The 27523-nt window shown below is 42.6% G+C and overlaps 1 protein-coding gene across 2 annotated transcripts; it reads left to right on the top strand.

The window, feature by feature from the left end:
* Positions 1–14: 14 nt before the first annotated feature.
* UTP25 (UTP25 small subunit processome component) lies at positions 15–27523 on the top strand. 2 transcript variants are annotated; one of them, XM_073339009.2, is made up of 12 exons: positions 15–206; positions 2855–2894; positions 4996–5239; positions 6196–6402; positions 8695–8783; positions 11711–12121; positions 13820–14039; positions 15765–15967; positions 17277–17459; positions 18861–18973; positions 19445–19690; positions 22349–27523. In XM_073339009.2, the coding sequence occupies exons 1-12, from the start codon at positions 103–105 to the stop codon at positions 22593–22595; spliced, it is 2307 nt and encodes a 768-aa protein (XP_073195110.2). In that variant the 5' UTR covers positions 15–102; the 3' UTR covers positions 22596–27523. The 2 variants fall into 2 exon arrangements, with proteins under 2 accessions (XP_073195110.2, XP_073195111.2); XM_073339010.2 differs by having other exon boundaries at positions 30–206; positions 4969–5239.

Below are 27523 nucleotides of genomic sequence, written 5' to 3'. Positions count from 1 at the left end.
GGTCCCGCCGAGGGGAGCGATTTGCGAGACAGGGAGGGATTACGGCTGACCGTAAAGCGCCGGGGAGCGGACCCACGTGGGTGCGGGTGGAGCCGCAGCGCCATGGGGAAAAGGAAGCCCCCCAGGCACCCGCTGGTCGGCAGCTTGAGCAAGAAGCAGAAAAAGCATCTCAAGGAGTTTGGGGAGGCGCATCCGTTCTACGACAAGTGAGCGGGCAAGGCGCGGGTGGGGTGATCGCTTGTCCCCGCTGCCCCGGGCCCCCGGCCGTGGGGACTGACGCCCCGGAGCCGCCTGTGCCGCTGGGAGACTGCCCCTTCTCCCGCCGGCCTCGCACCCGCCCCGGGAAGAGCCCCAGGGGCCTCTAGCCTCATTCTCCCGCCCCGCCCCTCCCCGGCGCTGGGGCAGCCCCCGGCTCTCAGCGTATGAATTGCCCGGAAGGCGCCGAGGCCGAAATGGGCTGAGGCTGGAGGAGGCGAGCGGCGCCCTCCGCCTAGAGGGGTCGGGCCCTGGCCTTGCGAGGCAGGACCTAACAAGGTGTCGCCCCGAGCTGACGCTGCCCCGGCTGCTCCCGGCCCGGGCGGCCCGGCCCCTGGGAGGCGGGCGGAGAGCTGGCAGCCGGGCCCTGGGCTCCCCGGGGTCACGACGGTGCCGGAGGCTGCCGGGCGCGTTGCCTCTCGGGGCGGCGCGGGCTGGACGGGGCGATGCTGTGCGGCTGGGGCTGCAGCTCGCCGCGCTGCCCCCGGCTGGGTCAGGCTGAACGGGGCCGGCTTAAAAAGATCGTGAGTCTCTCTTTCACAAAGACCCAGCGAAACCCTCCAGCCGGGGAGGAGCCTGACCTCGCCCTAGGAAGGCGGCGGGGGCGATTGGAAAAAGCAGGTGACTCCTGCTGGGTTCCTGGCTCTTTGTGACTTTGGACAAGACGCTTAACTGGTCTGAACCTCAGCTTCCCCACTGCTCGCCCAGCTTTCCCAAGTGGGTGTAGGTCAGTGGTTCTCAACCAGGGGCCTGGGCCCCCAGCCAAGCATGGCTGGCATTAGATTTGCCATGGGCCAGGGCGCAAAGTTGAAGTCCCACAACGTGGGATTGCAGCCCTGAGCCCCACCACCCAGGGCCTGAGCAACATCACTTCACGGTGCCCCCTGTGGTGTGAGGGGTCCCGGGCAATTGTCCTCCTTGCTACCCCGTAACACGGCCTCTGGTTTTTATGTGCAGAAAAACTGTTGTAGTGGCACAGCTGGGCTGTGGGGTTTTTACAGCATGTGGGGGGAGGGGGGGAGCTCAGAGAGAAAAAGGTTGAGAACTCCTGATTAGATCTTTACCTGACAAGTGCCTATCTATCCAGATACACTATTATTAAAGCTTCGCTTCCCCTCCCCCCCATAGGACCAAACCTATTTTTTGAGTGTCCTGTGCACAGTAAGAGGCTTGGTGGGTTTCATTTAATTTTCTCCCTGGGGGTGGGGGGGAGGGAATGTTCACTGTGGCAGCATCTTGCTTTCACATGGAGATCAGGGGTCTTAGAAACCTGTCGGGACAGCAGATTGTGTGTCCAGCTGTGCACCTGGGGGATGTGTTGAGGACTGTTGCCCCCTAGAACCACCCTTATCCAAGTTAGAGACTGTCTCTTCAAATGAGTGAGACCATGCAGGTCTGACTGGGAGCCCATAAAATATATGTTCCTATGACTCTCTACATGCTGTTACTGTCCCATGCAAGGACAGGTATAGTTTGAATGTTTAGTCCAGTTCGTAGTGTTTGGCTCTCATGTAATTGTACTGATTCATCTGGTGATTAAATATAAAGATGTCCTTCACTGGTATGGGATTGAATTGGTAGCCAGTATGTTGTACAACATTTGGCTTTGTGCTGTACATTAGTTTTTTCTAGAGTGAAAGTGGTTCCCTATTAGTTCACTGATCCTATCTTAATGCTGTAAATGCTAGTTTGCCTCAGTTAACTTTGTTGTATAAACTTGTTTAGCTGAATAATCTTGTAGTAAATTGGTGGCATATTGTTAATGTATGTTAGGGAATTTGTCTGTCAGAAGCAACGGAGCAGAATGCTTGGTTATTATGGCTTTTATGAGAGACTTAATATAACAGGGTCTTACCTCATCTACTGTCAGACTCTGCAACTGCCTCAGTTCCTCTCCTTCCCCAGTCAAACCACCACAACAGGTGCTTTGAATTACTTTCCCTTTCTGGGGTCTGGTTCGTTAACATCAGATAATAATTTAACTCAAAGCCAAAATTACCCACATGTGTTTTCCAGGCTTGGCAGTCCACTACAACTGTTGTGGGCTCCTAACTCCCTCAAAGACTTTACTTCTCCCCCTTGTTGGTAGCTCTAGCCAGACCTTTCTGTTTGGCTGGTATGGAAAGCAGGGTACCCTGTAGGAGCATCTCTGCTCCCTTAAAGCATAAGCGTGTGTCTTTCTCTTTCTTTTACCCTTGTATCAGGGCACTAGTCCTCAGCTCCCCAGAGCTCTGAGACACCCATTCTGGACTACTCTTAGGTCTTCTCTAGCTCCTGGTTGCCCTCCTTCTGAGGGCAGCAGGCTCACTCTTATAGGAAGCCCTACCCCTGGGGCTACCATTATGTGATGTTTGTCACCTGACCCAAACTCATCACCTGGGATATGGAGTACTAGGCACAGGTGAGGCTGAACCCAGCTCCCCCTTAAAGGCCCAGCCCATGCAGTAACATTTAGCTTTTCCTTTAAGGTGGCTTTTAATTACACTAGGACTTATTCATGTTTATTGTTCCCTTTCCCACACTGTACCATTTTGTTATGTTGTATGTGGAGAAACTGTCAGATAATTAAAAAAAATAAATGTCAACAATGTCTTTTCAGGGTTTCTGGGAGAGAAGAAACAACTGAAATTTGTGAGCTGGTAATATATTATTGCTATTTTTATAGTCCTCTTTGCATTGCTATTGATAGTCATGAAACTAATGTGAAGCATTAAACAGTATAGAGCTAATTTAGATGCCAAATCAAGATTTTAATTTAAGTAAAAACCTGCTTCCAGAATAGTTTCAGTGAAGTTAAAAACATCCATTGAAAATAGTTTATTGTGGTTTTAAACATTTCTCTGAAGGACTTGCAATCCAAAAATGTCAGCACTGCCTAGAACAGGAGAGCTGGGAAGTGAAATTGAATAGAAACTGAGTCTCTTTTTGTCATCCAAGCTAAGTGGAGAATTTTTGCATTTCACCTAACAATAATAGTGAAAAGTAAATTAGACTTTTAAAATGGAGAGTTAATAATAATTATAATATTAAATCTGAGAGTGTCCCTTGTAACTCTTTATTTTATTAATGCCCATTATGGGGTAGGCAGTTTGATTTTCATTCTCCAATTAAACGGTAGCTTTTTGTGGAGTGAAGGAATTTCATTACAGCTTGTTCCACTTCTAGAGATCTGTAGTGCTTTAATTTTGTGTTGGTCTGGAAAAGGGAATCCCCTCCATCATCCCCTTTCAGATGGATGAGGAGGCTGGGTTCTTTTGCTATTTTGTTTCTTCAGCCATAGTTCATATTGTTGTTTACGGTATCTCTGTTGCCTCTCACTTCAAGGTGCCAGGAGCTGAAAAGGAAAATTTAATCTCGGCATGAAGCTTGCCAATATTTCTGCATAGTAAAATTGTGTTTGTAGTACTGGCTGCAGTGTGAAATTTACTTGCAGTCATAGCTAAACATTGTTACGCAGGATCATTTTTATTTGGTGCACGCAGGGCCTTCTGGATCTCCTGGCTTTTTAAGTTTCTTCCAAGGTCTGTATTGGTCATCTTATGCATTGGTCAGTTATGGTCACTCTTTAGGGTAGCAGGTTTGCGCCAGGTACCATACAATTCATCCAACTTGCGGAAGGCACTTTGCTGGGCTGGTATAGCAGACAGCAGCTAGGATTCTGGCTATTGCTTAGAGAGTCAGGGTTGGCCTGTCCACCAGGTTCCATACTCGTTATAAGGGACTTTTTGCTGACTTAATCTTTCAGAGACCAAGTTTTGCCTCGTTGAAAGTCAGATGTTTCTTCAATAGGAGAAGGATCTGAGCAGTGACTTTTTACTGATTACCAAGTGAGCTAAACTGATGCAGATCTCCACTAAGTCTCTTCCTATATGGGTTGCTCTCTTGAGTGTCCTGCACCAGTTTAATGGAACTCATTGCTTATGGCGACTACAAACATTCTGATCTCCCTCTGACCATGGCTTAGACTGACAGGGTCAAAATCTGTGTTACTCTACACTCTGGACAAGCCCATTGAGTTAAGTCAGTACAGAACAACTAGATTTCATATTTAAAAGTCCAGAGGTCAAAGTTCTGTGTCCAAGTGGCCAGACTCGTCTGTTCCCAGAGAAGCTTGGTCCTCTGACGTGGTCAGAACTGTCATCTTGTACTGTGTCAACAGACTTTCCTTAGAGATGCTCAGTGTGTTATTACTTATAAACATAAACTTCCTAACGAAGTTCCATTAATATGAAGCCGATCCCTATAAAGCTGAAAACAATATTGTACTGATAAGCTCTGTTGTAGATGTCTCTTACTCATAGCAATTTTTGTCTTGAAGTTTCTGATGCCAAAACTTTTAACTTCACTTTGAAGTTCTTTCAATCCCAACTGATCACAAGAAGCTGTTCTTGGAGAAGGAGACTTTCAAAACTACCCAGCAGATTTAGCCACACAGCTTCTATTGAAATTAAAGGGAGTTGTGTGGCTAAATCCGCTTTCAGAATCTCAACTAGGAGGCCTAACTTAATTGCCTGCCCTTATGGAGATGCAATGAAACTACATAGGTCTGTTCAAGAGTAGAATCATGGAATGCAAAACTGAAAATGGGAGATCTTGGGCTGGCCACATGCATTAAATGAAAATACTGCTGCTTTGTGTATGTAGACACACTAATAATTGTTATGCTGTTAGGATGCATGCGAACAAGTAACATGCTGAAGGAATAATATGTAGGTTCTGGAACACTGTTTTCACATTCAGTCGGAGAATTCCGATCACTCAAGTGCAGAAAGTGATGGCGAGAGTGAACCAGAACAGGTCTCTGTATATCACAAGCTCCTAGCCACGTTCAAGACGGTTCCAGATTCTAACAATGAAGAAGGTGACGAAAATGAGTCGGAAGAAAGTGATGAGGAAGAAAGTGGTGAAGAGTCTCAGGAGGGTGAAGATGGAGATCATACAGCCGGTGAAGAAGATGAGAATGATGTGCAGGACCAGAAAGAAGGTAGTTTTTCTCTAATGTTTGGGTAACAATGGCTGAATCGGCAGGTATAAACAAACCGCGACACTCATTAAAGCCTCTGTATCCCAGAGTGGCTGCACTGCATGCTGGGTTGTCTGTTGTGGGAGGTGGGGTTTGTTGTTTTTGCTGCCTCTGGCCCTGAGGCAGTAGTACCTTCCATGGCTCCTGCAACTCTACGCTGAAGGGGTAATGGCTAATAGATCTATGTAGCAGTGGGTACACCAGCCCCTAGAACCCTCACGGAGCAGGACTCTGCCAAGTCGCACAGAGGATGCTCCCCACCGGCACAGGCCATTCCCCTACATTGCGGGGGTGGGAGGGAGATAGCTCAGTGGTTTGAGCATTGGCCTGAGAAGCCACGGTTGTGAGTTCAATCCTTGAGGGGGCCATTTAGGGATCGGGGGCAAAAATTGGGGATTGGTCCTCCTTTGAGCAGGGGGTTGGACTAGATGACCTCCTGAGGTCCCTCCCAACCCTGATATTCTATGGTTCTATGATACTCAGCACCTAGTTCAACTGCTACCACAGAAGAGAAGGCAGGATTTGCCTCTAGAGGAATAAATATTTGAAATGGAAGGAAACTTTCTTTACAAGGAGAGAGAGCCTCATTTGCAAGGTTGGTTAGCGAAGAATTCTAGTAAAGAGGTGGCAGCTTTACAAAATTGTAGCTATTTAAAATAGGGTTGTTGTTTGGCTGCTAAGACACCCATCTACAAAGATATATTGTTTAAAATAATCCGTTGGGCATCAGTGACCATTATGCATATGAGCCTTTGTTACTGTAAAACACAAACTGGTTCTGTTTTTGGAAAGAATATTGGGGAAAAATAACCAGTAGCTAAAATAATACCTGGAACCTAACCAGCAAGAATCAGGTGTCCATGTAGAGTGACTTTTTTTGGAGAACATAATTCATTTCTCTATTCAATAATTCACAGCTAAAGACACAGCAAAGCAGATGCTTGGCCAGGAGCAAGCCGATGGAGCAGATACCTCCAGTGACCCAAAACATGGAGCAATTGAAGAGTTCACCGATGTGAAACATGAATCTGAATTTAGCCTGGAAACCAATTTCATGGTCGAGGAGAGTGGTGATTACAATGCAGATGAGAGGGAGAGTAGCTCTTCTGTCATGGTTTCAGAAGGTAAAATACAGTATTTGTGTAGTGAGCCCTCTCTAGTGCGGCTCCTGTAGTTTGATAGTTTACACTTGTTTACAATAGCCACACGCAGCAAGACTGCAAACTCCTTAAAGTCATGCTGTCTAGCCTTCGAATTCTTATGTTACATTTCTGTTACGAGGACTTGTAAGCCAGTTGTGTCTATGTAAGCTCACCTGGTAATGTGGATAGACAAATTGTCTTCAGATTCGGGAATCTAGTTATTCTCCCATTAACAATGATGTGATTGTGACTCCTGGTAGGAGAGAACAGAGGACTGAATTTACCCACACACATACTATGAATTAAAAGCCCATCTCCCAAGCTAACTCAAACAACAACTAGACTGAAGTTTAAGAATATAGATGCCGTCTGTACTCCACTTCTAAATTTCAAGAAACAGAGGCTGAGATTCTTATTCCTGCTGTGGCCCTTCTACACCCAAAAAAAGGGGGTGGGGGGCAGAGTCATGTAAAGTGCCCTAGAAGCCCTGTATCTAGCTGGAGGAGGATTCACTTGGCACAAGCATGGCAGAAGACAGCCATAAGGCTGACTTCTGAGCAAGCCCTCACAAGCTCTGGGGTAACAGATGTGCCAGGAGAGTACTCCAGAGATTCTGGGCAGTGCTGCAGCCCATAGGCCAGCCCAGGGAGGCTGCTGTAACTTAACCAGTCCAAACAGCAGGTCTGAGTTATGACAGGGGCTCTGCAGCCCAGGAATGGTAAGGCACAAAGGTGGCTTAAAGACACCAAAGCCTTTACATCTGTGAGTTCTGTGCTGTGCTTGTTAGTGATGCAGCTGAGAATCTCTCTCTAAACATTAAATCGAACTGGGATGTGCAACCCAAACTCCAGTGTTTGAATCACACCGCCGTGCATAATACAAATAACGGTGTGCGGTGATGTGTGTGGCCTTTTCGTGATAAAGTAACATACCGCACATTGGCATTTGCAGAATTTCTGTTCACATTTCCTGCTATGTGGTTTTGATAGAGGGCATAATTTAAAAGAGAGAAATTATATTTGCATCATCCCTGGTGACACTGGCTTGTCTGCTTACAACAGCAGCTGATATTAAATCTGGGATGCAATTTGGTTATTGCTACATTAGGGTGGAGGCATCAAAGGGCCATGTGATGGGAAAAACTGTTCATTCTTGTTACCCTGGGGAATATTGCTTATGTTGTGGGAATTGCATTTTAATAAGAACTAGCAGCTTTTCAAATGCATACTTGGCACAGTGACATTGTTCAGCCTATAAACAATGTTTCTTTTCTTTGCGACGTGGACTGGAAGCTGCTTTTCAGCCTGTGGTAAAAGAGGCGAAACTGGGTCCTCTAGAACAACAGATATGGGTACGTCAGTCAGGGAGCAAACTTCTGTCCTTGTCCAGCAGTGACTTCCTGAGAACGGTGGTAATCATTCACTTACCCTTGGCCAACCAATGCTGGAACCAATATAAAGAGTAACAAATCAGAGCAGCTGTCTTACTTTAAAGTAGTATCCTCTTCAGTTGCATTGCTGGGAAGAAATGCACAGCACTGCCACAATTTAGAAAACCCCATGAGTTCTGAGCGCTGGATAACCTCAAGACATTGGCACTAGGATTCTCTCTCTAGTAGGCATTTTTTCTTATGAAATGAGCAGTCCCATGTGATGCAATTACTGTCAGGGCCTGATTTTCAAAAAGCTATGCCTATGACTGTACATGCTGTAGTGTATGGACAGCCACGTGATCTGCTTATGCAATTACTTCCCTAAATTAATTGAAAATCAGGCCTTTCAAGAGCTCAGAAGCAGTTTGGGAGCTTGGGAGAGATTAGACTAATCAGAGTCTTCACCACCTTTTAGGGAAATGAAGCAAATAAAAAAATGCTTTTTCAAAAAGTTTTTCTCCCATAACTAGAACGGTGTTGAGATAATTGATCAAAAGCACCCTATCCCAAGCAGAGCTTTCTATGAAAAAGAAAATGGGCTCATTATTTTTCTTGCAAGATGTGAGATACTAAGTGATGTTCAACAGTACTGTCCCCTTCACACATGTCTTGCAGTTGAAGCTCCACTGTTTCCAGCGTGGTGCTATTTTTTTATGTTTTGTTCATATAAAGAGTATTTGATATTCTGTAGAAGTGAAATGTCTCTTCCCTCCAAGTGCTGTAAAATCATTTTCTTTAGCAACTGAGTTACCTGGTTCAAAAATCATGTATGACTCAACTTGCAAATCAGTTCAGGAATTTGATTCCAGTTTTAGTAACAATAGCTTTTGTTTTTTAAATAGATCCATTTAAGCAACATATGAACAAAGAACTGGAAGAAAAAGAAATAGGAAACCATTCAGCATGTTCTAAAAGTACAATTCAGCTGAAGGTAATGATGTGTTTGTTTCCCCATCATGAACTTATAAAAGTGCCTGCATTAAATGAAATTGATGTTTAGCTTACATTAGTCCTTTTTGTATGCTTTATTATTCCAAAATTCCAGTATCTGCACTGAAATAGATTCTGAATACTTATTACTGTTGGAACTCTTGTCAGCATTCAGTCAGACTGCATTGTTGCCTAGATTTTTCTTTTTGTCTAGCTCAAAGCTGGAGTCAAAATTTAAGTTCAGATATTCAACTGGAGTAAATGGGAGCCACTGAGGATCTGGCCCTTATGGTCTAATCTGCACTACTGAAATTAGTAGACATTTTGTTGTTGACTTTTGGTAGGATTAGGATTAGTCCCGCAAGGACTGATTCTGAGAGGAGGCAAGCACCTGGGCACCTGAACACTTGTTACCACAGGGATCATTCATCCAGTCAGACACCTTGATGTTATTTCATAGATTTAAGACCAGAAGGAACCATCTAGTCTGACCTCCTGAAAACTTAGACTTGTTCAGGATTTGAATCTGGGATCTCTTACACCTAAAACAAGACTCCTACCCTACACCAACAAGCCACACTTAATAGATGTCCTCTTTCATCTACTTGTTCAAATACAATTATCTGTCACTAAGGGTTTTGTTCTCGGGGGAGAAAGTTAAAGATGCCCAGCACATGTAACATCTTGGATAAATTATCCAAGAAGTAACCTGCAGCTGTCAACTCTGTCCTCCTGGTAGTTTTAGAAAAACTCCTAATGAATAGGAATCAAAGCTGTATAGATAGAAAATACTTTTAGAAAATGAATATCATTTTTTATTACTTGGATTGCCATAGCAAATGTGCTAGACACTTTCCAAACATGGATACAGTCCTTGCCTAGAAGGGTATGCAATCTGTTTTAGATTTTTAAATGGATGGTCCTTCTCATTTGTCATCTTGCTCAACAATTATCATTAGTTTTGCACTCCTAGTAGTGACTAACTACTAGTCCTAAAATGAACCACATAAAACACATCTTGATATTCATGTCCTAGGACTACTGTATTCTATTATTCATCTCCATGACATGTTTCTTCTAGTTGCATATAGATTATGTCACCATGAAAACAGTTTTTCTCTCACACACACACACACACACAGCACAGTTATTCAACACAAGGGTAGATTGATTACAAATCACTGATCTTAATCAACAAGCAAGAAATCTTGGTTTGAATAATCAATTTTAATCTTGTTTTGCATTGATTCTCATTAATTGGTATAATTTAATACTTTTTTGTTAGTAAAAGAATATACTCTATCTAAACACATTTATTGAAGCAATTACATAGCTTAACATATCTGAATGGCTTCTTAATCTTTACATTTTTATTATGTTAGAAAGTGGTGAATGATTTTCTTATTCAGTAAATTTTTTATTCATGATTTGTGTCAAGCTGCATTTGAATGGAAATTGGAATTTAGTTTAAAAATCTACAAAACAGTATTTTAAATTTTTATTAGTTAAGTAATTAAAACTACCTTAAGTTCTGGATGCATAAATTAAAAAAAACTAAGTTTATCAAAACATGTTTTGTATTTTAAACTACCTGATTTAGTAAACAAAAGAAGTATATCTGTAGTTAATGAATTGAACTGATTATTTCACCATATCCTTTACAACTTTAGAATTACAACTTCATTCACACTTCATTTTTTATTCATATTCTGCTTTTTCTAGTTTAATAAACTGAAATAAAGAAGAAATTTCTCTCTGCACTTGCAGAAGAGACTACTGCAGTCAAAAGTTGGACCGAGCATTTTGTCAAACTGTTGTTCAGGTGCTTAGACAGGATCACCAGATCAGTGTCTTTTTAAACTTTGGCAACAAAAATGTACTGCTTGAATATTATTTTTTCTTTAATTTAAATTATTATAATAAATTTAGGTAGTAATATAAATTGTCAACATTTCAAATAGGTTTCTTATGCAGAAAAATCACTTAATTTGCATTAAAAAATGCAATTTCCTTCTTGGTTTCTTTAAATCATTTATTTTTATCCACCTGATACGTTGGCTTGCCCTCCTTCAGGCTGGAGTCTGATGTTTAATTGGAATCTTACAGTAGGCCATGATGTTATTTGTTGAAGGGTGGCCATAGGTAAAGACACAGAACAAATGCAGAGGTGATCTGTAAACTGATGCATGATGTACATTGGTAAATTGAGTGCAAGTGAGAACAAATGAGGCTAGGGTGTAACTTACTTTGTGAGAGGCGAGAAGAAGCTAGAGTCTTATTTAACTTGCCCCTGCTAATTGCTTCCTCTGCACCCATCGCTTCTGGCCTTTCAGAATGTAAATCACACTACCTTATGCTTCTTGGTTAAACTCTCTAAGGCGTAGCAACTAACATGTAATTTACATCGCCTCTGAATTTGGTCTTTGATCTTAAAAAAGTGCTTACGTGAATTATCTTATTTTTCATATGGTAAAGAAAGTAAATGGTGACTATATCAGCATTGCTATGCTGGCATAGCCCCATAATGTACATGCAGACTACGCTGACAGAAGGAGTTTTCTTGCAAATATCAGAACACCACCTCCCTGAGCAAAGTTAGCTATGTTGTTAGAAATCCACTTCCATCAAAATAAGCTACATCTGCAATGGGTTTTGTTGGCATAGCTACATTGGTCAGAGGTGTGGTGTTTTTTCCACCCCCCCAACCGAAGTAGCTATGCCAATAAAAACTCGTAATGTAGACCAAGCCTGAGAGATGGTGCATGTTGAAGGAAGAAAGGTTTTTAATTTGTATCAAGTTTGATAGACTAGTATTTCATATGTTATTAAAATAACTGCCATAGGAATGTATATTTTTAGCTGTATAGTGCTAAGTAATAAAGTAACACGTTTGATTTTCTTTTTTTTTTTTTTTTTTTTTTTTTCCAGTGGCCAACGCTGGGCCAGTTAGTTTTTTCTTCTTCGTTACAGCAGCCAAGAACTTTTAAGCCAGATAAAGAAGCTGATTTGAAACAGCTTCATCTTCATAAGACTTTAGAATCCACCTGGCCAAAAGTGAACAGCCAGTTCTTATCCAAACTAACTAAACAGAACAATCACCCGTTTACCCTGTTACAAAAGGAACTCTTTTGTATTATGAATCAGTACAAGGACTTGTTCTACCCAGAAAGAACTGCTTTAGGGAATGGGGAAGAAGTTCGTCATGCTTACTGTCTGCATGCAGTGAATCACATCCTGAAGGCAAATGCCCAGGTCCTCAGCAATAATGCCAAACGAAGGGATCAGAAGCCAGCCATTGATGATGATGATTTCAGGGACCAAGGACTCACCAGACCTAAGGTGGGAGGACTTCATTAGCATAATCTTTTGCTGGGTAATTGGCCCTGCCATGCAAATGTCATAATAGTTTATCCTGGCATCATCCACTAGCTCTTTATATCTTTTGACATGTTCCCAATTTTTGTCTTTCCACACTGGCTGATCGTGTTGTCTTGAAGCTGTCTGTAAGTGGCAAGGACAAATAGTCTGGGAAAAGGGCTAACTTCATTTTGCACATTTTGCAGGCAGACTAATTCCAGGAGACCTGTTTTTGTTGGAAGAGTTTTTCTAGTACCATTACAGATCGATGTGTGTCTCCTTCCTTGTTCTTATTCCATTCCTGCTACACTAGCAAATAAAGAACCTCCATATCTCCCTTTACAACTTATACTGTTGCTGCAGTTGGAGGTCAACATCTGTACAGACTGCCCCAGAAAATCACGTGCTGCCCTTAGGACCAGTGGAAATGGCTCTGTATAGTCACTACTCTTCAGCCAAAGCCTTATGAGTTCCTACTTCCTTCCACCTGTTTCTCAAGGGCTACTGTCATTGCAGGTCCCGCTTTGCTTCAGACGTTCTTTGTATCCGGTGCAGCATAACTTGGGACCAAAATTCCTCTGCTGTTATTACATAACTCTATTGCTATGTCAATTAAAAATCAGCAGAGACCTATCTGTATTGGCCCAAGGGGATCCAGTCCCATCAGATTCTAATAAGGCCGCTTTCCCCTTTCATTGGTGATGAGGCCCAGATTAGAGCTGTCCTGCAATCAAATTATGTTCTTGATAGGGAGCATGTCACTAAGCCACCATAAACTGATGGATGGACAGCTGGATTCAGTTTGCACTGATTTGTCACTAGAAGTGTAAGTGGCCTGGTTTAAAAGTTCCAGTGTTGGATTGTCACAGTACGTTGTGGACTGATTACCTTTTAAAACCATCTGGTTTGGTTTTTTTTCTTCTATTAGTTTATTTAGATATTAGTATTTTGAGTGGTGTTTTTACTAGAACCGAACTTAGATCCAAATACAGCACCAAGTCCAAGTAGCTGTGTAGAGGCGACTCCTGCCATTTGGCTGGATAATCTGTGTGCGGGGCTTTGCTAGCTTGTGTGGGGAGAATAGAAGGATCTGCAGAGTGGAAAATCCTCTGGTGCCAGTGGGCCCTGTCTTGTCCATGCCCTGCATGCTAATGACCAGAGTGTCCTTTGCAGAGCTGAGCTCCAGACCACGGTTGGGAGTAAGCACCTGGGCATCTAGCCCCATCCATTGTACAGCAGAACTTCACAGGTTCCTCTTCCAATGGTTCCTCTTTGCTCACAGAAAAGGGGGCTTAAGTTTACTCATTGCATTTCCTGTTCCAGCTGAGTCACTTATAGCTGACTCGCAATAAGGTGTTTGGAAGCCAACAGCTAAGGCCTGTTTTAGTGGAAGTGCATTTTGAAGCACTTCACTGAGCCAGCTTCTGGACCCAATCATATCTGTTCAGTCAGGCTTTCATCACTCAGGCATAACCCTCTACCTTAGAATTTGTTTGCAAGGGACCTATATTTCCTTTAATCCAGATGGCACAATAATGGGTACTATGTGTAATAATAAATAAAATTCAGGCATCTTTGTATTTTTTGTGCTTCATAGGTTGATGTGCATTCCCTTCTTCTCTAGAGAAGACCTCGTTACCAAGTAAAGTTATCCTTTTGTAATTGTGTTGGTCCATACAGGTGCTGATAGTAGTGCCCTTCCGTGAATCTGCCTTACGCGTGGTGCAGATTTTCATCAGCCTCCTTGAGTCAGAGTGTAAAAAACAAATAGATGTAAGTAACAAAAAGCGCTTCAAAGGGGAGTTTGGTTCTGATCCAGATGAGAAACCTCCCAACCTGAAAAGACCTGAAGATTATGAAGCTGTGTTTGCAGGCAACATCGATGATCATTTCAGGATAGGTAATAAAATCATTTGAGTATTTTAGTTCTAAAATTAAAGAGCAGGAATACAGTTTTCCTAAATGACTTAGGAGTCTAATTTCTGTTGACTTCCAATTAAGCTTAGGCTCCTAAGTGCCTAAATCACTCTTGAAAATGCAGTTTAGGTACTCTTGAAAATTTCATTCCAGGTCAAGGGTTTTTTTTTTGTTTGTTTTTTTGTTTTTTTTGGTAAAGTAACATTATGAAGTCTTTTTCTGCTTCGTGGTTAAGATCAAGTTTAATATAATTTTAAAACCCAGTGCATCTTTTATTGGAGCTGGGGGAATCCACATTGCAATTGGGAAAGGATGGACTTGGTATAATCGACCTCTTCCACCTGTAATGACTATAGTTTCTCTTGATTTTTTTAAAGCAGTTTGTTTGCACTGAAGTTATTAATCAGTAATGGCCTGAGGAAAATTTAGAAATTCTGTAATGAGCAAAGCAATTTTCTACTGTATTGCATATGATTTCCAGCAGAGCTTTCATGCATGCAAAGGATGGGCAGTGAGTATGAATACTAGCTGAGCAGAAAATGTCCAGACTGTTTAATAAATTGAAACTTCATGCTGGTGTGGTAGCGTGGTATGCAGATAATTAGCTTGTGGCTTGATGCCATGAGGAGTAGATGGTTGTTCAAACTTACCTAGACAGATAAGAAGAGGCTCTTAAAATTATTGTCCCTTGAAAGATAAATTGGCCTCAAGATGTTTGATAATGTCATGGCAAATGCAAGCATTTGCCCCATCACCAGTGAATAGCTGTGATTTACTGAGTGTTACGCTGCTTTCTGCAGCCAAATCACTCTCCAATATCCCATCCCATGTAAAAACCTGTCTGATTCACCTACTGCTGTGAAGAAATGCTCATCTGAATAGAGAGGAAATCGTTATCTGTCCTCTTGTAGCAGCATTGTGATGGCATCTATCACCATGTTATCTAGGCACTAAAATCCTTTTTAGTATGGATTAGGGAATGCATTTTAAACTCTACTAGTTCATTATTATTTTTAATATTTTTACAAAATATTTGTCAATGTTTTTGTTACATTGAATTGCAACTCTGTCTTGTGTGTTTATGCCCTCTGGTAGCTTATTTCTTTGGCTTGATTTCCAGTGAGGAGCTTTTAAAATACAAAAGGTAAAACCCTGGCCCTGTTGAAGTCAGTGGGAGTTTTGCCATTGGGGTGAATTCCTGACTTAAAGTGTCTAACTCGGGCACAGAAAGCTGTGGGCCCAAATACCATCAATGGTGTAGTCATGACCTGGATAACTAACTCATCACTTTATTTTTGTACAAAAGAAACAGTACCTAGGTCAGCCCAGCATGCCTGATATATTATGCTAGTGTAGAACCAGTGCCAATAAAGTTACTCCAAACTGGCATTGATGGAATTGAGAGCAGAATGGGTCATCCTGCCTTTATGAAGGAGGGGAGTGTTGTGTTTTAGTAACCTATGGATCTGTGAATGGTATTGATATATTTTTAAAGGTGCTCCATCCAGTCCTCCTTGGACAGAGTAAGATAATGATTACAACAACATTTAAAGGGGAAGGGTATAAACTGTGGGGGTGGGGGAGAAGGAGAGAGAATTGTGGGTTTTTTCATTGCATGACCCTTTGGGATGGGGGGGAAAGGAAGTATGGTGATCAAACAGCAGTATTTTCTTAGTATGTTTGACTTTTTTTGGTTTTTATTGGACAGGGGTTGCTGTTCTTCAAAAGAGCATGCGATTATATGCACCATTTTACTCTTCTGATATCATCATTGCCTCTCCCCTTGGCTTGAGGACCATTATTGGGGCAGAGGGGGAGAAGAAGAGAGATTTTGATTTCCTCTCATCGATAGAAATTCTTATAATTGATCAAGCAGATGTTTACCTGATGCAGAATTGGGAACATATTCTGGTAGGTTTTTTCACCCAATGTTACTTTATTTGTTTGACATGCTATGCTATGTCTAACTAGTTATGTAATTCATCCCTAGCAATAAACTCTGTGTCAAATTTTCATTTTCTCTCTCTCTTCCCCCACTTAATAATGTTTCATCTCACTAACATTTTCATATGCTAAAAGTAATTTTGTCCTAAAATTACAGATGCATGCTGAAGTCTGCTAGGCCTATGATACTCCTTGGATTTCAGTAATACTCAGCACTTTTACTCTGTAGGTCTCAATATTTGGCATTTCAGTAGCACATTTTATCCAAATTTCTGTAAAGTGTTGATTAAATCTTGGAACAGCCCTATGAGGAAGATAACAGGGATCGCTTCACTCACTTCTGGGAGGGAACATAGCAGTTGTATGGCAGTTTACAATAATATTAGACAACATTTCAGGTCAGAAATTAAAGTAGATTACTGTATCTGATTGTAACTATGTGTAGGACTTGGGAAGGAAGTTGCTTTCTGTCTGCCTTGGAATTTGGCTTAGGCGGGTTAGCATCCCGATAGTTGCCGAATTTAGGTAATTCATAAACACTCCTTGAATTATTACTTAAAATGTTAGCTCTGTATCTTTCGGGGAAAAAATACATGGTTCAGTATATTAAAACAAAGCAGATTTCCATGAGACTGCTGGACTGAAACACCCTACTAAGGTGCCCAGGTATAAATTCCTAAGATTTAACAAGCACCGTTAACACTGTGCTTTCAGAAGTGAGCTTGGAGAGTGTCTTTTTTAAGTAATGTGTCCCGGGGGGGGGGGGAGAGCATAAAACTGAATATTAACAAAAAATGCATTCATTGATGCCAATCCAGAAGTTTCTCTGAGTGAAATTCACTGATGTGGCACATAAGCCTGGTGCTGTCTCCTCTGCACAGGGATGAGTTCACCATCTGTGTTCATAACTCTCACTAAGTGCTATGTGGGTTCCACTTGGGCTTTATTGATTAGGTCTAAAGTTTCTGGAACTGGCCCAACATGGGGAAGAAATCAGGAGCTGGGACCATACCAACAATGAAATCTACCTCACTTTAAGCTTTTAAAGTCTGCGGAGCTAATGACCTACTAGATTTCTTTTTACAGGGCCTAATTAAATTTCTGTTCATCTGATGAGTGAGCAGGATCCAGAAAGCTGTGTTTTGGGAGGCTGCTAGTTTGTTATGCTGTCAGCTGACTTGTTCATTTCCACTCACTTTCGCAGTGCAGTTAACTTACTTGCCAAGTGTGCGTTCGTGGTCTAAAGTCACATATGTCTGTTTCTCTTCATTTAAAGCACCTAATGAACCACCTCAACCTCCTTCCGTTGGAGTCCCATGGTGTAGATTTTTCACGAGTGCGCATGCTGAATCTGAATAACTGGTCAAAGTATTATCGTCAAACGCTACTGTTTAGTGCTCTTCAAGATCCCCAGATTAACTCTATCTTCAATAAGAACTGCTTCAATTACAGAGGCCAGGTGAGTTCACGGACAGGCCAATAACTATCTTAGATTTTGGAGGTAACAGGATCAGCTGCTTCCTACGTGTCCTCTTGTGGCCAGGGTTGACTTTTTGCTGCACCCTAGCTCAGTTTCCCCTCTTGATTCCTCAATAACTCTAACCCCCCCCCCCCCCCCCTCCAAAAAGCACCTTTAATGAGTCTGGTGGCCATTCTTTGGGTTTGGTTTAAATAACATAAAGTTCTTCTACCCCATCTTAAGCTGGGTCCAGCCCCTCATCCCTGAGGTCTTGCCTCTGATGGTTCTCTGAGCCTCTGGAGAAGACACGAGGTCGATCCTGCCTTCTTTGTCTTCTCTGCAAAAGGAAAACTAAACCGGCAGCTGCGGGTTTCTGCTCAACCATAACTCCCTTTGGTCCCTTCCTTATGGACCAAAGCAGGAGACTCTCTCATCCTGCAGCTTCACTCTGCAGACCATCCCCTGAGAGGCCAGGCCCTGTAGGCCTGGTTTAGTAACATGGCTGTCAGTTAGGTGACAGTTCAGTTTCTTCACTGTGGAGGCAAACAAGCTGCCATCACAGTGGACTGTTTCCCTTTAGAAGGGCCAGCCACCCTCTGACAAGATGCCATGTTAATCTTCAACATGAAGAAATAGCAATAGAAATTCCTATTGTTTGTGCGTGTGCCAATAATTCATATAATGCACATCAGTTTTTAATCTACAGGACAGTGCAGCCTGCACTAAGAACGATCTCCAATGGCAAACTATTGCCTTAAGCAACCATTCTTATACCCAGAGATTCCATTGCAATTTTATTTGATCTATTAGATTTTTTTTTTATTTGGCAGTGCCTAAGAGCCAGCCAAGAAAGGACCCCATTGTGCTAGGCACTGTGCGAACACAGAGTCGTTACAGAGACTCCTGATGTGACAAAGTTTCAGGTCAAATTTTAGGGATTGGTTTTGTATCGAATCTTATAAACCTGACTATTAATAGAGGGGTTGTAGGGGATTTTTTTTTTTTGGTTTTGTTTTTTGGGGGGGGGGGGGGGTTCAATGGAATTTTTGTTTACATGTTGCATTCCCTCTAACTTGCTTGCAAGCCAAACATTATAGCATTGTATTAATCCATGAGAACCAGAAAGTGAAAATGACCATTGTCCAAGACGAGCAAAAGGCATACAGAAAGCAGTGAGTTAGTTCCCACTCCCATATCCTCCTAGTTGCCATGTCATGTATAGTTACGCAGATTCTGTGTGGAAGTAGGGCTGGCAGTAGTTCTCTGTTGACTTGTTCAAAACAGCCTCGTTTGTTGCCTGAAGGAGTATGTCATCAACTGAAAACTGATTAGAATGTGAAGGCTTTTTAAACACCACTTACGTTTCACTGCTTCTCTAACTGTTTGACTTACCCTCTGCAGGTAGCTGTAAGGAATGTACCCTCGATTGGCTCCATTAGCCATGTTGTGGTACAGCTTCCTCATGTCTTCCGAAGGCTGGAAGCTGAAAGTTCTATTTCTGTAATAGATGCAAGGTAATCTGTTGCCGAAACCATTCTGCTATGCCCCAGTGCCTAGTCCAGGGGCCTACAGGGCAGGTGTACCTAAAAATAATGAAATAGTAAATAGTAGTGTGTGCTCTTATTGCTCATGAGATGCGGGTTAGACCCTGCAGTCAAATAAATGCACTGGTACTTTTCTCTCCCCTAGTCCTCGCTCCCTGCATTTTTCTTTGTAAATATTATAAACAACATCACAGAACCCTTACACTGATGTACCTTTGTATTTAGCCCTTCTCAAGTCTGGAAACCTTGGTCAGTTTAAAGAGTTTTTTGACTGTGACACAGACTAATAACGTTTGGGAGTTGTGGGGGGGGAGGGGGTTGGTGTTCTTTTTTGTTTTTTTTGGTAAGGTTTCTCCCCCCCATTCTTAAGAAAGCTCCTTTACATATTGGAAAGATGGGTATTGACTCAGGATAATATTCATGTGCATTTTCTTAACCCAGGTTTCAGTTCTTCATTGACAAAGTTTTGCCTGAGTATCGTGATGCAATCATGTCACATACACTCATTTACATTCCATCGTATTTCGACTATGTGCGTCTTCGAAATTACTTCAAGAAGGAAGAGCTGAATTTTACACATATCTGTGAATACACCAAAAAATCTGGTATCTCCAGAGCAAGACAGTTCTTCCTCAAGGGAGAGAAGCAGTTCTTAATTTTCACTGAACGCTTCCACTTTTACAAAAGGTAAGTCATGGGCCAGATTCTGCTTTGAGATGCACATATGGAAATCTGAAGGCAAAGTCTTGCCCTTGGGATATGCTAGCCTCAAACTAGCAGTAATGGATGGGTGGTGGTGGTCTGGTTCGTGAACCAGTGTAACCTGTTTGGAGAATCCTTCTTAGATTGAAGTAGGAGACTCATGAAATATTAACACAAACAAAAATGGCAAGTATTCCCTTAAATCTTTAATAATACATTAAATACTGTACAGGGTTCAATGTTGGGAGTTGGTAAATGCACCCAACTCCCCACTGACATCTGCAGGAACACAGCACCATCCAGAATTGTCCTCATGGTCATCACAGTCTGCATCTGTGTTGGGATAATTCCTTTCACCTCTGGAAAGGAACATGGAGTTTGTTCCGTGACAGCAGCACTACTAAGAGAGTTTTTAGGGGACCCATAGTAAGTTTTCTACTTGAAACAGTAGAATTTAGTAAGGCAACCCGAAATTACAAAAGTAGGATTCTGCTAGGAGCCCAGAGGCTGATGAAACTGACCTTGCGTAAAAGTTATAGGATCCTTATTGAGCACAAGTCAGGGTCAGGGTCTCTGCTAAATTACATTCAGAAGAGCACCTACAGCTGCTCAGTGCTCCCAGCATTGCCTCAGGAAGAATGTCCCCACATGACTCTCCCAATCTCTGTACAGCAGGATGTAGACTAGCTTGAAAATCTCATTTTAAAAAAAGGCAAGTGAAAACAAACAAGCTTTGTGCCCATAAATTGACCTGAAACACTCACATCCTGTATCCTTTGAATTTTACAGTATCGCAGAGCCATCTCTTCAACATCCATTATCTGAGTATAAGGGTCTTGCTATTTTCAGTAATACAGATCATCCAGCAGAGTGTGTTGGGTTTTTTGTTGTTGGTTTGAGCATTCTCTTTCTCTCCCCTCCCCCCAACTCTAGCCTTTTTGGCCCTTTAGAATATAATTTTTCTGGTTTAAACCCATATTCTAAGTAACTTTCTTGAAATGGTAATACTTAGCATTTTAGGGGCCAAAGTGGACAGGGTTGGAGTTGACACAGACTTACATCAAGGTCGAATTTGGCCCTGCATCTTTCAAGTGCCTTACAACTATTCACTCATTCTCCATAAGTTCCCTATGTGGCAGAGAGATAACAATATTAACATTTTGCAAACTGAGGCAGGGAGGTTAAAGGACTTGCCCAAGGCCCTCTCGAAGGAAATTATAGCAGAGCCAGGTTTAGAATTCTGGAGTGTCCGGTTCTCAAGTCCTCTCTTTGGTGCAGTAAACCATATAGTGACTCTTACAGCATGTAGAGTGCTTAGGCTGGTAGTGTGACAGCTTCCCAGGGTGTCTCTCTTCAGGTTTTAATATATACATTTGGGTATTTCTGTAGTTGATTTCTTCTCCCTTCCTCTCCACAATAGTCTAGGAAAAAGCATTAAAACTAAGTTAATGCTGGATTTTAAAGAAGGGGAAAAAAAGTCCAGATGTGTAAGTGACAAATCAAGGCTATTCAGAAAAAGTGCTTATTCCTGACTACAGCTGATCAGGTTTTTTTTGATGGAATAGTTTTCTGTTTGAAAATGCTGTTTAGTCTAGTCTAAACTTTCCTGTGCAACATTTGATATAAATTTTGATGAAATTTTCAACGGAAAAAAGTAAAAATGCATAACATTGGTTAAAATAAAACATTTTTGATGATTCTGAATCGGTTTTAATTTTCTTTTTGCATGATATTTCAGTTATTCGTTCTGACTGAGAACAAATCTTGTTTTGAAATGTTGGCATTTTCTGTGGAACGGAAATCCCGGTTCTGAACTGGTTTTTGTTCTGTCTAGCACATACGTAAGATTGTTCCAAGATTCCAACAGTCTTTTGGCTGTTGTTACATCCTTGGATGTCGTAAAAGCATTTTAAGCGATCAGACACTTAAACTAGTCTACATTCTACTCCTCTGGTAACTCCTAATGTATTGCTAAAGGGGATTTGGATTTTATTTCAGTGATGTATGTCGGGTGGGGGGGGGGGGGAGATAAATTTAGATAATAGAGCCCAAAAAAAACCTAAGCCAGAAAAGGGATCTCTGTGAGTGGATTTGTACAACCCCATTGAATTGCACTGGTTTAATTTGGACACCGCTGGGGCACACTACCCACGTGAATCCCTTTGCAGGACCAGGGCCTTAGTTTGACCAAGTTTTACTGTATTAGGATTAAATCCAAAAAGTTTGAGTTCAGTGGGAGTTGATGGTGCTCAGCGCTTTTCAGGAAGTGCCCAATACCTAGCAGGATTAAGCTCTAAATTCTGTTTCTGTTTAAGTCAATGTCAAGACTCCCAGCCATCAGTGGATGTAGCACTGGACTCGCAGAGCTCAGTCATGGAAGAGGCTGAGTGCACTTAACTCCAATTGAAGTCAGGGAACTGGGAGAGCTCAGAGCCTCACAGGATTGAGTCCTGATGAAGTGAACTGTAGCTCATGAAAGCTCATGCTCAAATAAATTGGTTAGTCTCTAAGGTGCCACAAGTACTCCTTTTCTTTTTGTGAATTTACTATGTAACTTTCATAAATGGACAGTGTAAATAAAGAGTTTCTGAAATCAGATTGCAGAATACAAGATTGTGATAATGATATTTTTCCCTAATTTAGATACCTAATAAGGGGCATCAGAAACCTCATTTTCTATGGGTTACCGACCTACCCCCATTTCTACAGCGAGGTTTGTAATATGCTGACAGCCACAGCCAGTGGAGAGGAAGCTACTTGGACTTGTACTGTTATCTATTCAAAGTATGATGCTCAGAAGTTGGCTGCTGTGGTAGGTGTAGATCGTGCTGCTCAGATGCTGCAGTCTAAGAAAAACGTGCACCTTTTTGTTACTGGAGAAAATGAATGAACAAAGTCATGGACCGGGACTCTTGTATGGACTTGGATCTTTTTGTCTAACATGCACAGTGATGCTGTTTTTTAAATAAGGGTTTGGGGAGGAGAAGATGTATCAAAAATATTTTGTTGGATCTTGTTTTACAGGGTTAGTTTGTATATTTAAATACTCCCACTTAAGCCAAAGAGGGAAGTGAAAGGTGCCATTTAAGCAAAGCACGTGTGCTGCTGCTTTTGTGTAAGTGCACAAGCTTAAAAAAAAAACTCGACTTTCCTGGCTAACTTACCCCCTGTGCTCTGTCTGCATCCTGGAAAATGTTCAGTAAATAGTTTTGGGGTGAAAAATGCCTCGTCGTTAGACAATGGCACTCCCTTTCCCCCATTCTCCGTCGTCAGAAGCTCTCTATGTTCCTTCATCAAACGCAACTTTCCACTGTCTCATTCGGGGGAAATTCTTCCAGATGTTGAGCGTGTTCATGCAAGACATTCTGTACTCCTTACACCCCACATTGCCCCTCAGTTGAGGGCAGGGCATAGGCAGAGCCATTAGACGCGGGGCGCCTCTGTAACCCAAGCATGTCATTGAGTGAGTAGCTGAAAACACCTTGAGTTGGCCCTTTGAGAACAATTTGGGGTAGGAGTTAATGGATCTTCACTCGGACTGATTAAATGGTCAAAATTTCACCACATTCCATCCTTACAATGCTAATTTCAGTCCCAGTGTTTGTTTTATTAACACTATACTTTCAAAGCTAAATGCACACCATTGTGCTTTTCTGCACACTTCCCTTATGTGTGCAGATCCCCAGTGTGCACACCTAGTTACAAGATCACCAAAGCACAGGCATAGACTGCTGAAAACCAATCCAAACTCTTCATAGACAGTTTGCAAAATTACTTGGAGTATGTCTACACAGCAAAGAAAAACCCGCAGCTGGCCCATGCCAGCTGACTCAGGCTGTGGGGCTGTTTCATTGCTGGGTGGACTTCAGTCTCAGGCTGGACCCTGAGTCTGGGACCCTTCCAGCCTGAGCCTGGAAGTCTACCCAGCAATGAAACAGCCCTGCAGCCCAAACCCATGTGCCCTTGGCAGCTGGCATGGGCCAGCTGCAGGTTTTTCTTTGCTGTGTAGACATGCCCTTCATGAGTTTCTGAATACCTCAAAGTCAGCGATCTCATTCCATGGTTGTGGTCCAAAGCCCTCATCTATGGAGAGCTGTTCTGCCTCTCCTTGTTTACAGGAATTGTGTCATGAAAAGAAGCCAAAAATATATCAAATACTTTCCTAATGTTTACTTTTCCATATAAGCAATTGTAGTTGCCATAGGGACATTATCTGATTGAGGATGGAGGGGCTGGTGGTCTGTGTGATCCAAAGTGGGAAGGGAAATGCCTTCAAGCTATCTAAAGTGTGGTCCATGCTGTAATAAAGCTTAAGGAATTCCTCTCCTTTCCCTGATCCTTAATTAAACTGAGTTGCTACAGGCTAATATATAACATATAATGTTTTGCTATCTGCTCTCGAAATAGTGGTTAGTGTGTATATAAACAGGGAAAATTTAACTCCGGTAAACAAGTACATATTGTGGTAACACTGCATAATTTCAGCCTGTTCCCATATCATAATCATTATTATAATATTGTCAGATGTTTATCTGAGGTGATCATCTGTTGCTATTGTTAGTATGAGCTGTCAGTTCAGCCCTTTAGAAGCATAAGTCTATACAGCTGTTTGCTTTCTATTTTAGTGAGGCACTAAGGCCCAGTTGCAATGCTGAGCACTGTGGAGCCTGACTTTTAGGCACCTAGAAGATGCTGCAATCCACAAAGCCTGAGCTGGGTGCCTAGGCTCCATTTACAATGAAGGGAGGAGAGACATGCCTTAAATTGATATGCCAAGGCAGCGCACTGCCTAAGCTAGCCAATGGGAGATGCAGACCAGAGGGGGGTGTGGTGAGCCCTGCCCCTCGCACAGAGAGAGGCACCTAGCTCTGCTTGAGATGGATGAAGATGGGGGAAGAAAGGCTTTCAGATGCCTAAGTCACATGTTGGGCCCAATTGATAGGTATGCTCAGAGGCTGCATCGGGCCTCTCAGGCGAGTTCACCCAAAACATTCGGGGGCAAAGGTAATCCCTTAGAACCTTTAGCCTAGTAGTTAGGGTACACTCATCCAGGATCTGGGAATCCTGGTTCAAGTCCCCCCTCCTCATGACAGGGAGAAGGGATTTAAATGGAACTGCACAGGTGAGTGCCCCAACCACTGGGCTATTAGGGAACACCACAGCAGAATATCCTAATCTCTTCTGTTCAGAGTTCCACTTTAATTCAGTAATTGAATAATTGGGCCAGTGAAAGCATGAGTGACTCTGTAGCCTAGTGATTAGAGCCTCACCTGATCATTGATAGATCCCTGTTCCAATCCCTTATTCCCCTCGGGGGGGGACAGGGACTTAAACTGAGGGGTTTTCCTCATCCTCCACTAGGCTAAAGGTTATAAGGGGGCTCCACCTCTTCCCTCTCCCACCCTGATTGTTTTGTTTTGAACTCGCTTGCAGGGCCCAATCCAGTCGGCAGCCTCTCAGCATACCGACTGAGTTAGGCCCTGCATGCGACTGTAGGTGACCAAACACCTATCTTCCCTGGTTTGTGAATCGCTCTGGGGCTAAGGCAGGACCCAGGCACCTGGAGTGAGGTAGTGGTGTGCATGCCCAGAAGCAAAAACTTCGGTGTCAAGTGACTGTAGGTGCCTACAGGGTTAGGTGGCAGCCAAGCAGGAGTTTTGTGGATCACAGTGATTCATAAAATGGGACTCTCAGGCACCTGAACACCTTTGGGCCTCAGACTCTAACTGGTTATTGTTTATACATCTCTGTCCTTTAGCTCAGGAGTCGAATGCCACTAAAGGCTAAGTTCTTTTTCCCTTTGAACAGCTGACACGTGACAAATCTTTGCCCTGTTGCGTTGCTCCTTTTTTCCTATGTTTTCTGGACTTGATGGAGGTGTATTTTGGTCAGGGTCATAAAAGCAGACAGATAAATGAGGATTAAGTGTCTTTCCTCTCCACCGGATATGCTTATCACAGAGAATAGCTGACCTCTGAGAAAGCTAAAGTAGGATAACTACTTGGGGAGATAAAGTGATACAGTACAGCTCCTCTGCTAGCTGCAGTTTAAAAGACAGAAAGGTTATTTGGCTAGAATCTTAACTACAAAAGGGCCTGCTCTTACTCCCATTAAAGTCAATGGCAAAGGTCTTATTGACCTCAGTAGGAGCAGAGTGGGGGCCCTAATTTGTTTATCCCAAAGTCTTTTATATTAATGCCACATTTTTTCTTTATTCAAAGGAAAACACTCTTTAGAAAGGCTACTCAGGGCTGCCAATTGTCTCAGCATTTGCGTGCATCTATGTTCTGATTTGCATCTTCAGAGATCGTTTTGCTGACTATAAATTCTAATCTATTCTTATTTTTTAAAATTTAATGGATAAATGGGTTGACTTACACCTGACAGCTGTTAAAAGCTTGATTTGGCACTAGCCTTGCAAAACACACAGGTGGGATTTTTCTAAAGCACTCATCATTGACCTAACTCTGCTCCATCTCAAGTTGATAGTAAAACTCCTATTAACTTCAGTAGGAGCGGAAATAGCCCAATGCTAGTGAGCACATCTGTAAATTCCACCCTTAGTCTAACACTAATGCAGGATAGAGCAGCATTGGTATTTAAAGGCTTACGTCTGCTAGAATGGATGGCACCCCACCCAGTGCAATCTGCATCATGTCTGTTTGTTTCAGTACCAATGTATGGTATTTGAATGGAGGGGCACATTCTGTACTCAGCTACTCCTGTGAAATCCCATTGATTTTCAACATCGCATTGGTGGCTTGTGAACAGAGATGTCAGTGATTTTCAGTGGGTTTACAGTTATGTGAGTGTTCAGTAGTAGCCCCAAATGCAGTGAGTTACCGTTGTATGAGTGAAGCTGAGAAGATAATTTGGCCCAACATGGATGCAAATACATTAATGTAGTGCCCATCTTTAAAAAAGGGAAGGAGGAGGATCCGGGGAACTACAGGCCAGTCAGCCTCACCTCAGTCCCTGAAAAAATCATGGAGCAGGTCCTCAAGGAATCAATTTTGAAGCACATAGAGGAGAAGAAAGTGAACAGAAACAGCATGGATTCACCAAGGGCAAGTCATGCCTGACTAATCTAATTGCCTTCTATGATAACTGGCTCTGTGAATGAGGGGAAAGCAGTGGACTTGTTGTTCCTTGACTTTAGCAAAGCTTTTGACACGGTCTCCCACAGTATTCTTGCCAGCAAGTTAAAGTAGTATGGGCTGGATGAATGGACTATAAGGTGGATAGAAAGTTGGCTAGATTGTCAGGCTCCACGGGTAGTGATTAATGGCTCCATGTCTTGTTGGCAGCCTGTATCAAGTGGAGTGCCCCAAGGGTTGGTCCTCGGGCCGCTTTTGTTCAATATCTTCATTAATCACCTGGAGGATGGTGTGGATTGCACCCTCAGCAAGTTTGCAGATGGCACTAAACTGGGAGGAGAGGTAGATACGCTGGAGGTTAGGGATAGGATACAGAGGGCCCTAGACAAATTAGAGGATTGGGCCAAAAGGAATCTGATGAGGTTCAACAAGGACAAGTGCAGAGTCCTGCACTTAGGACGGAAGAATCCCATGCACTGCTACAGACTAGGGACCGAATGGCTAGGCAGCAGTTCTGCAGAAAAGGACCTAGGGGTTACAGTGGACAAGAAGCTGGATATGAGTCAACGGTGTGCCCTTGTTGCCAAGAAGGCCAATGGCATTTTGGGATATATAGGGGCATTGCCAGCAGATCGAGGGACGTAATCGTTCCCCTCTATTCGACACTGGTGAGGCCTCATCTGGAGTACTGTGTCCAGTTTTGGGCCCCACACCACAAGAA

The sequence above is a fragment of the Lepidochelys kempii genome, chromosome 3 (genome assembly GCF_965140285.1).
Source record: "Lepidochelys kempii isolate rLepKem1 chromosome 3, rLepKem1.hap1, whole genome shotgun sequence".
NCBI lineage: Eukaryota > Metazoa > Chordata > Testudines > Cheloniidae > Lepidochelys > Lepidochelys kempii.
Note: the sequence above shows the minus strand (reverse complement) of the source record. Positions and strands in the feature narration are given on the sequence as shown.

What these genes read in the sequence shown, in the direction of transcription:
- UTP25 (XM_073339010.2), top strand. Translation starts at nt 103, where the DNA reads ATGGGGAAAAGGAAGCCCCCCAGGCACCCGCTGGTCGGCAGCTTGAGC. An exon ending in GCGCATCCGTTCTACGACAA is followed by an intron (nt 207 to 2,854) that starts GTGAGCGGGCAA and finishes ATGTCTTTTCAG; the next exon opens with GGTTTCTGGGAGAGAAGAAA. An exon ending in TGTGCAGGACCAGAAAGAAG is followed by an intron (nt 5,240 to 6,195) that starts GTAGTTTTTCTC and finishes AATAATTCACAG; the next exon opens with CTAAAGACACAGCAAAGCAG.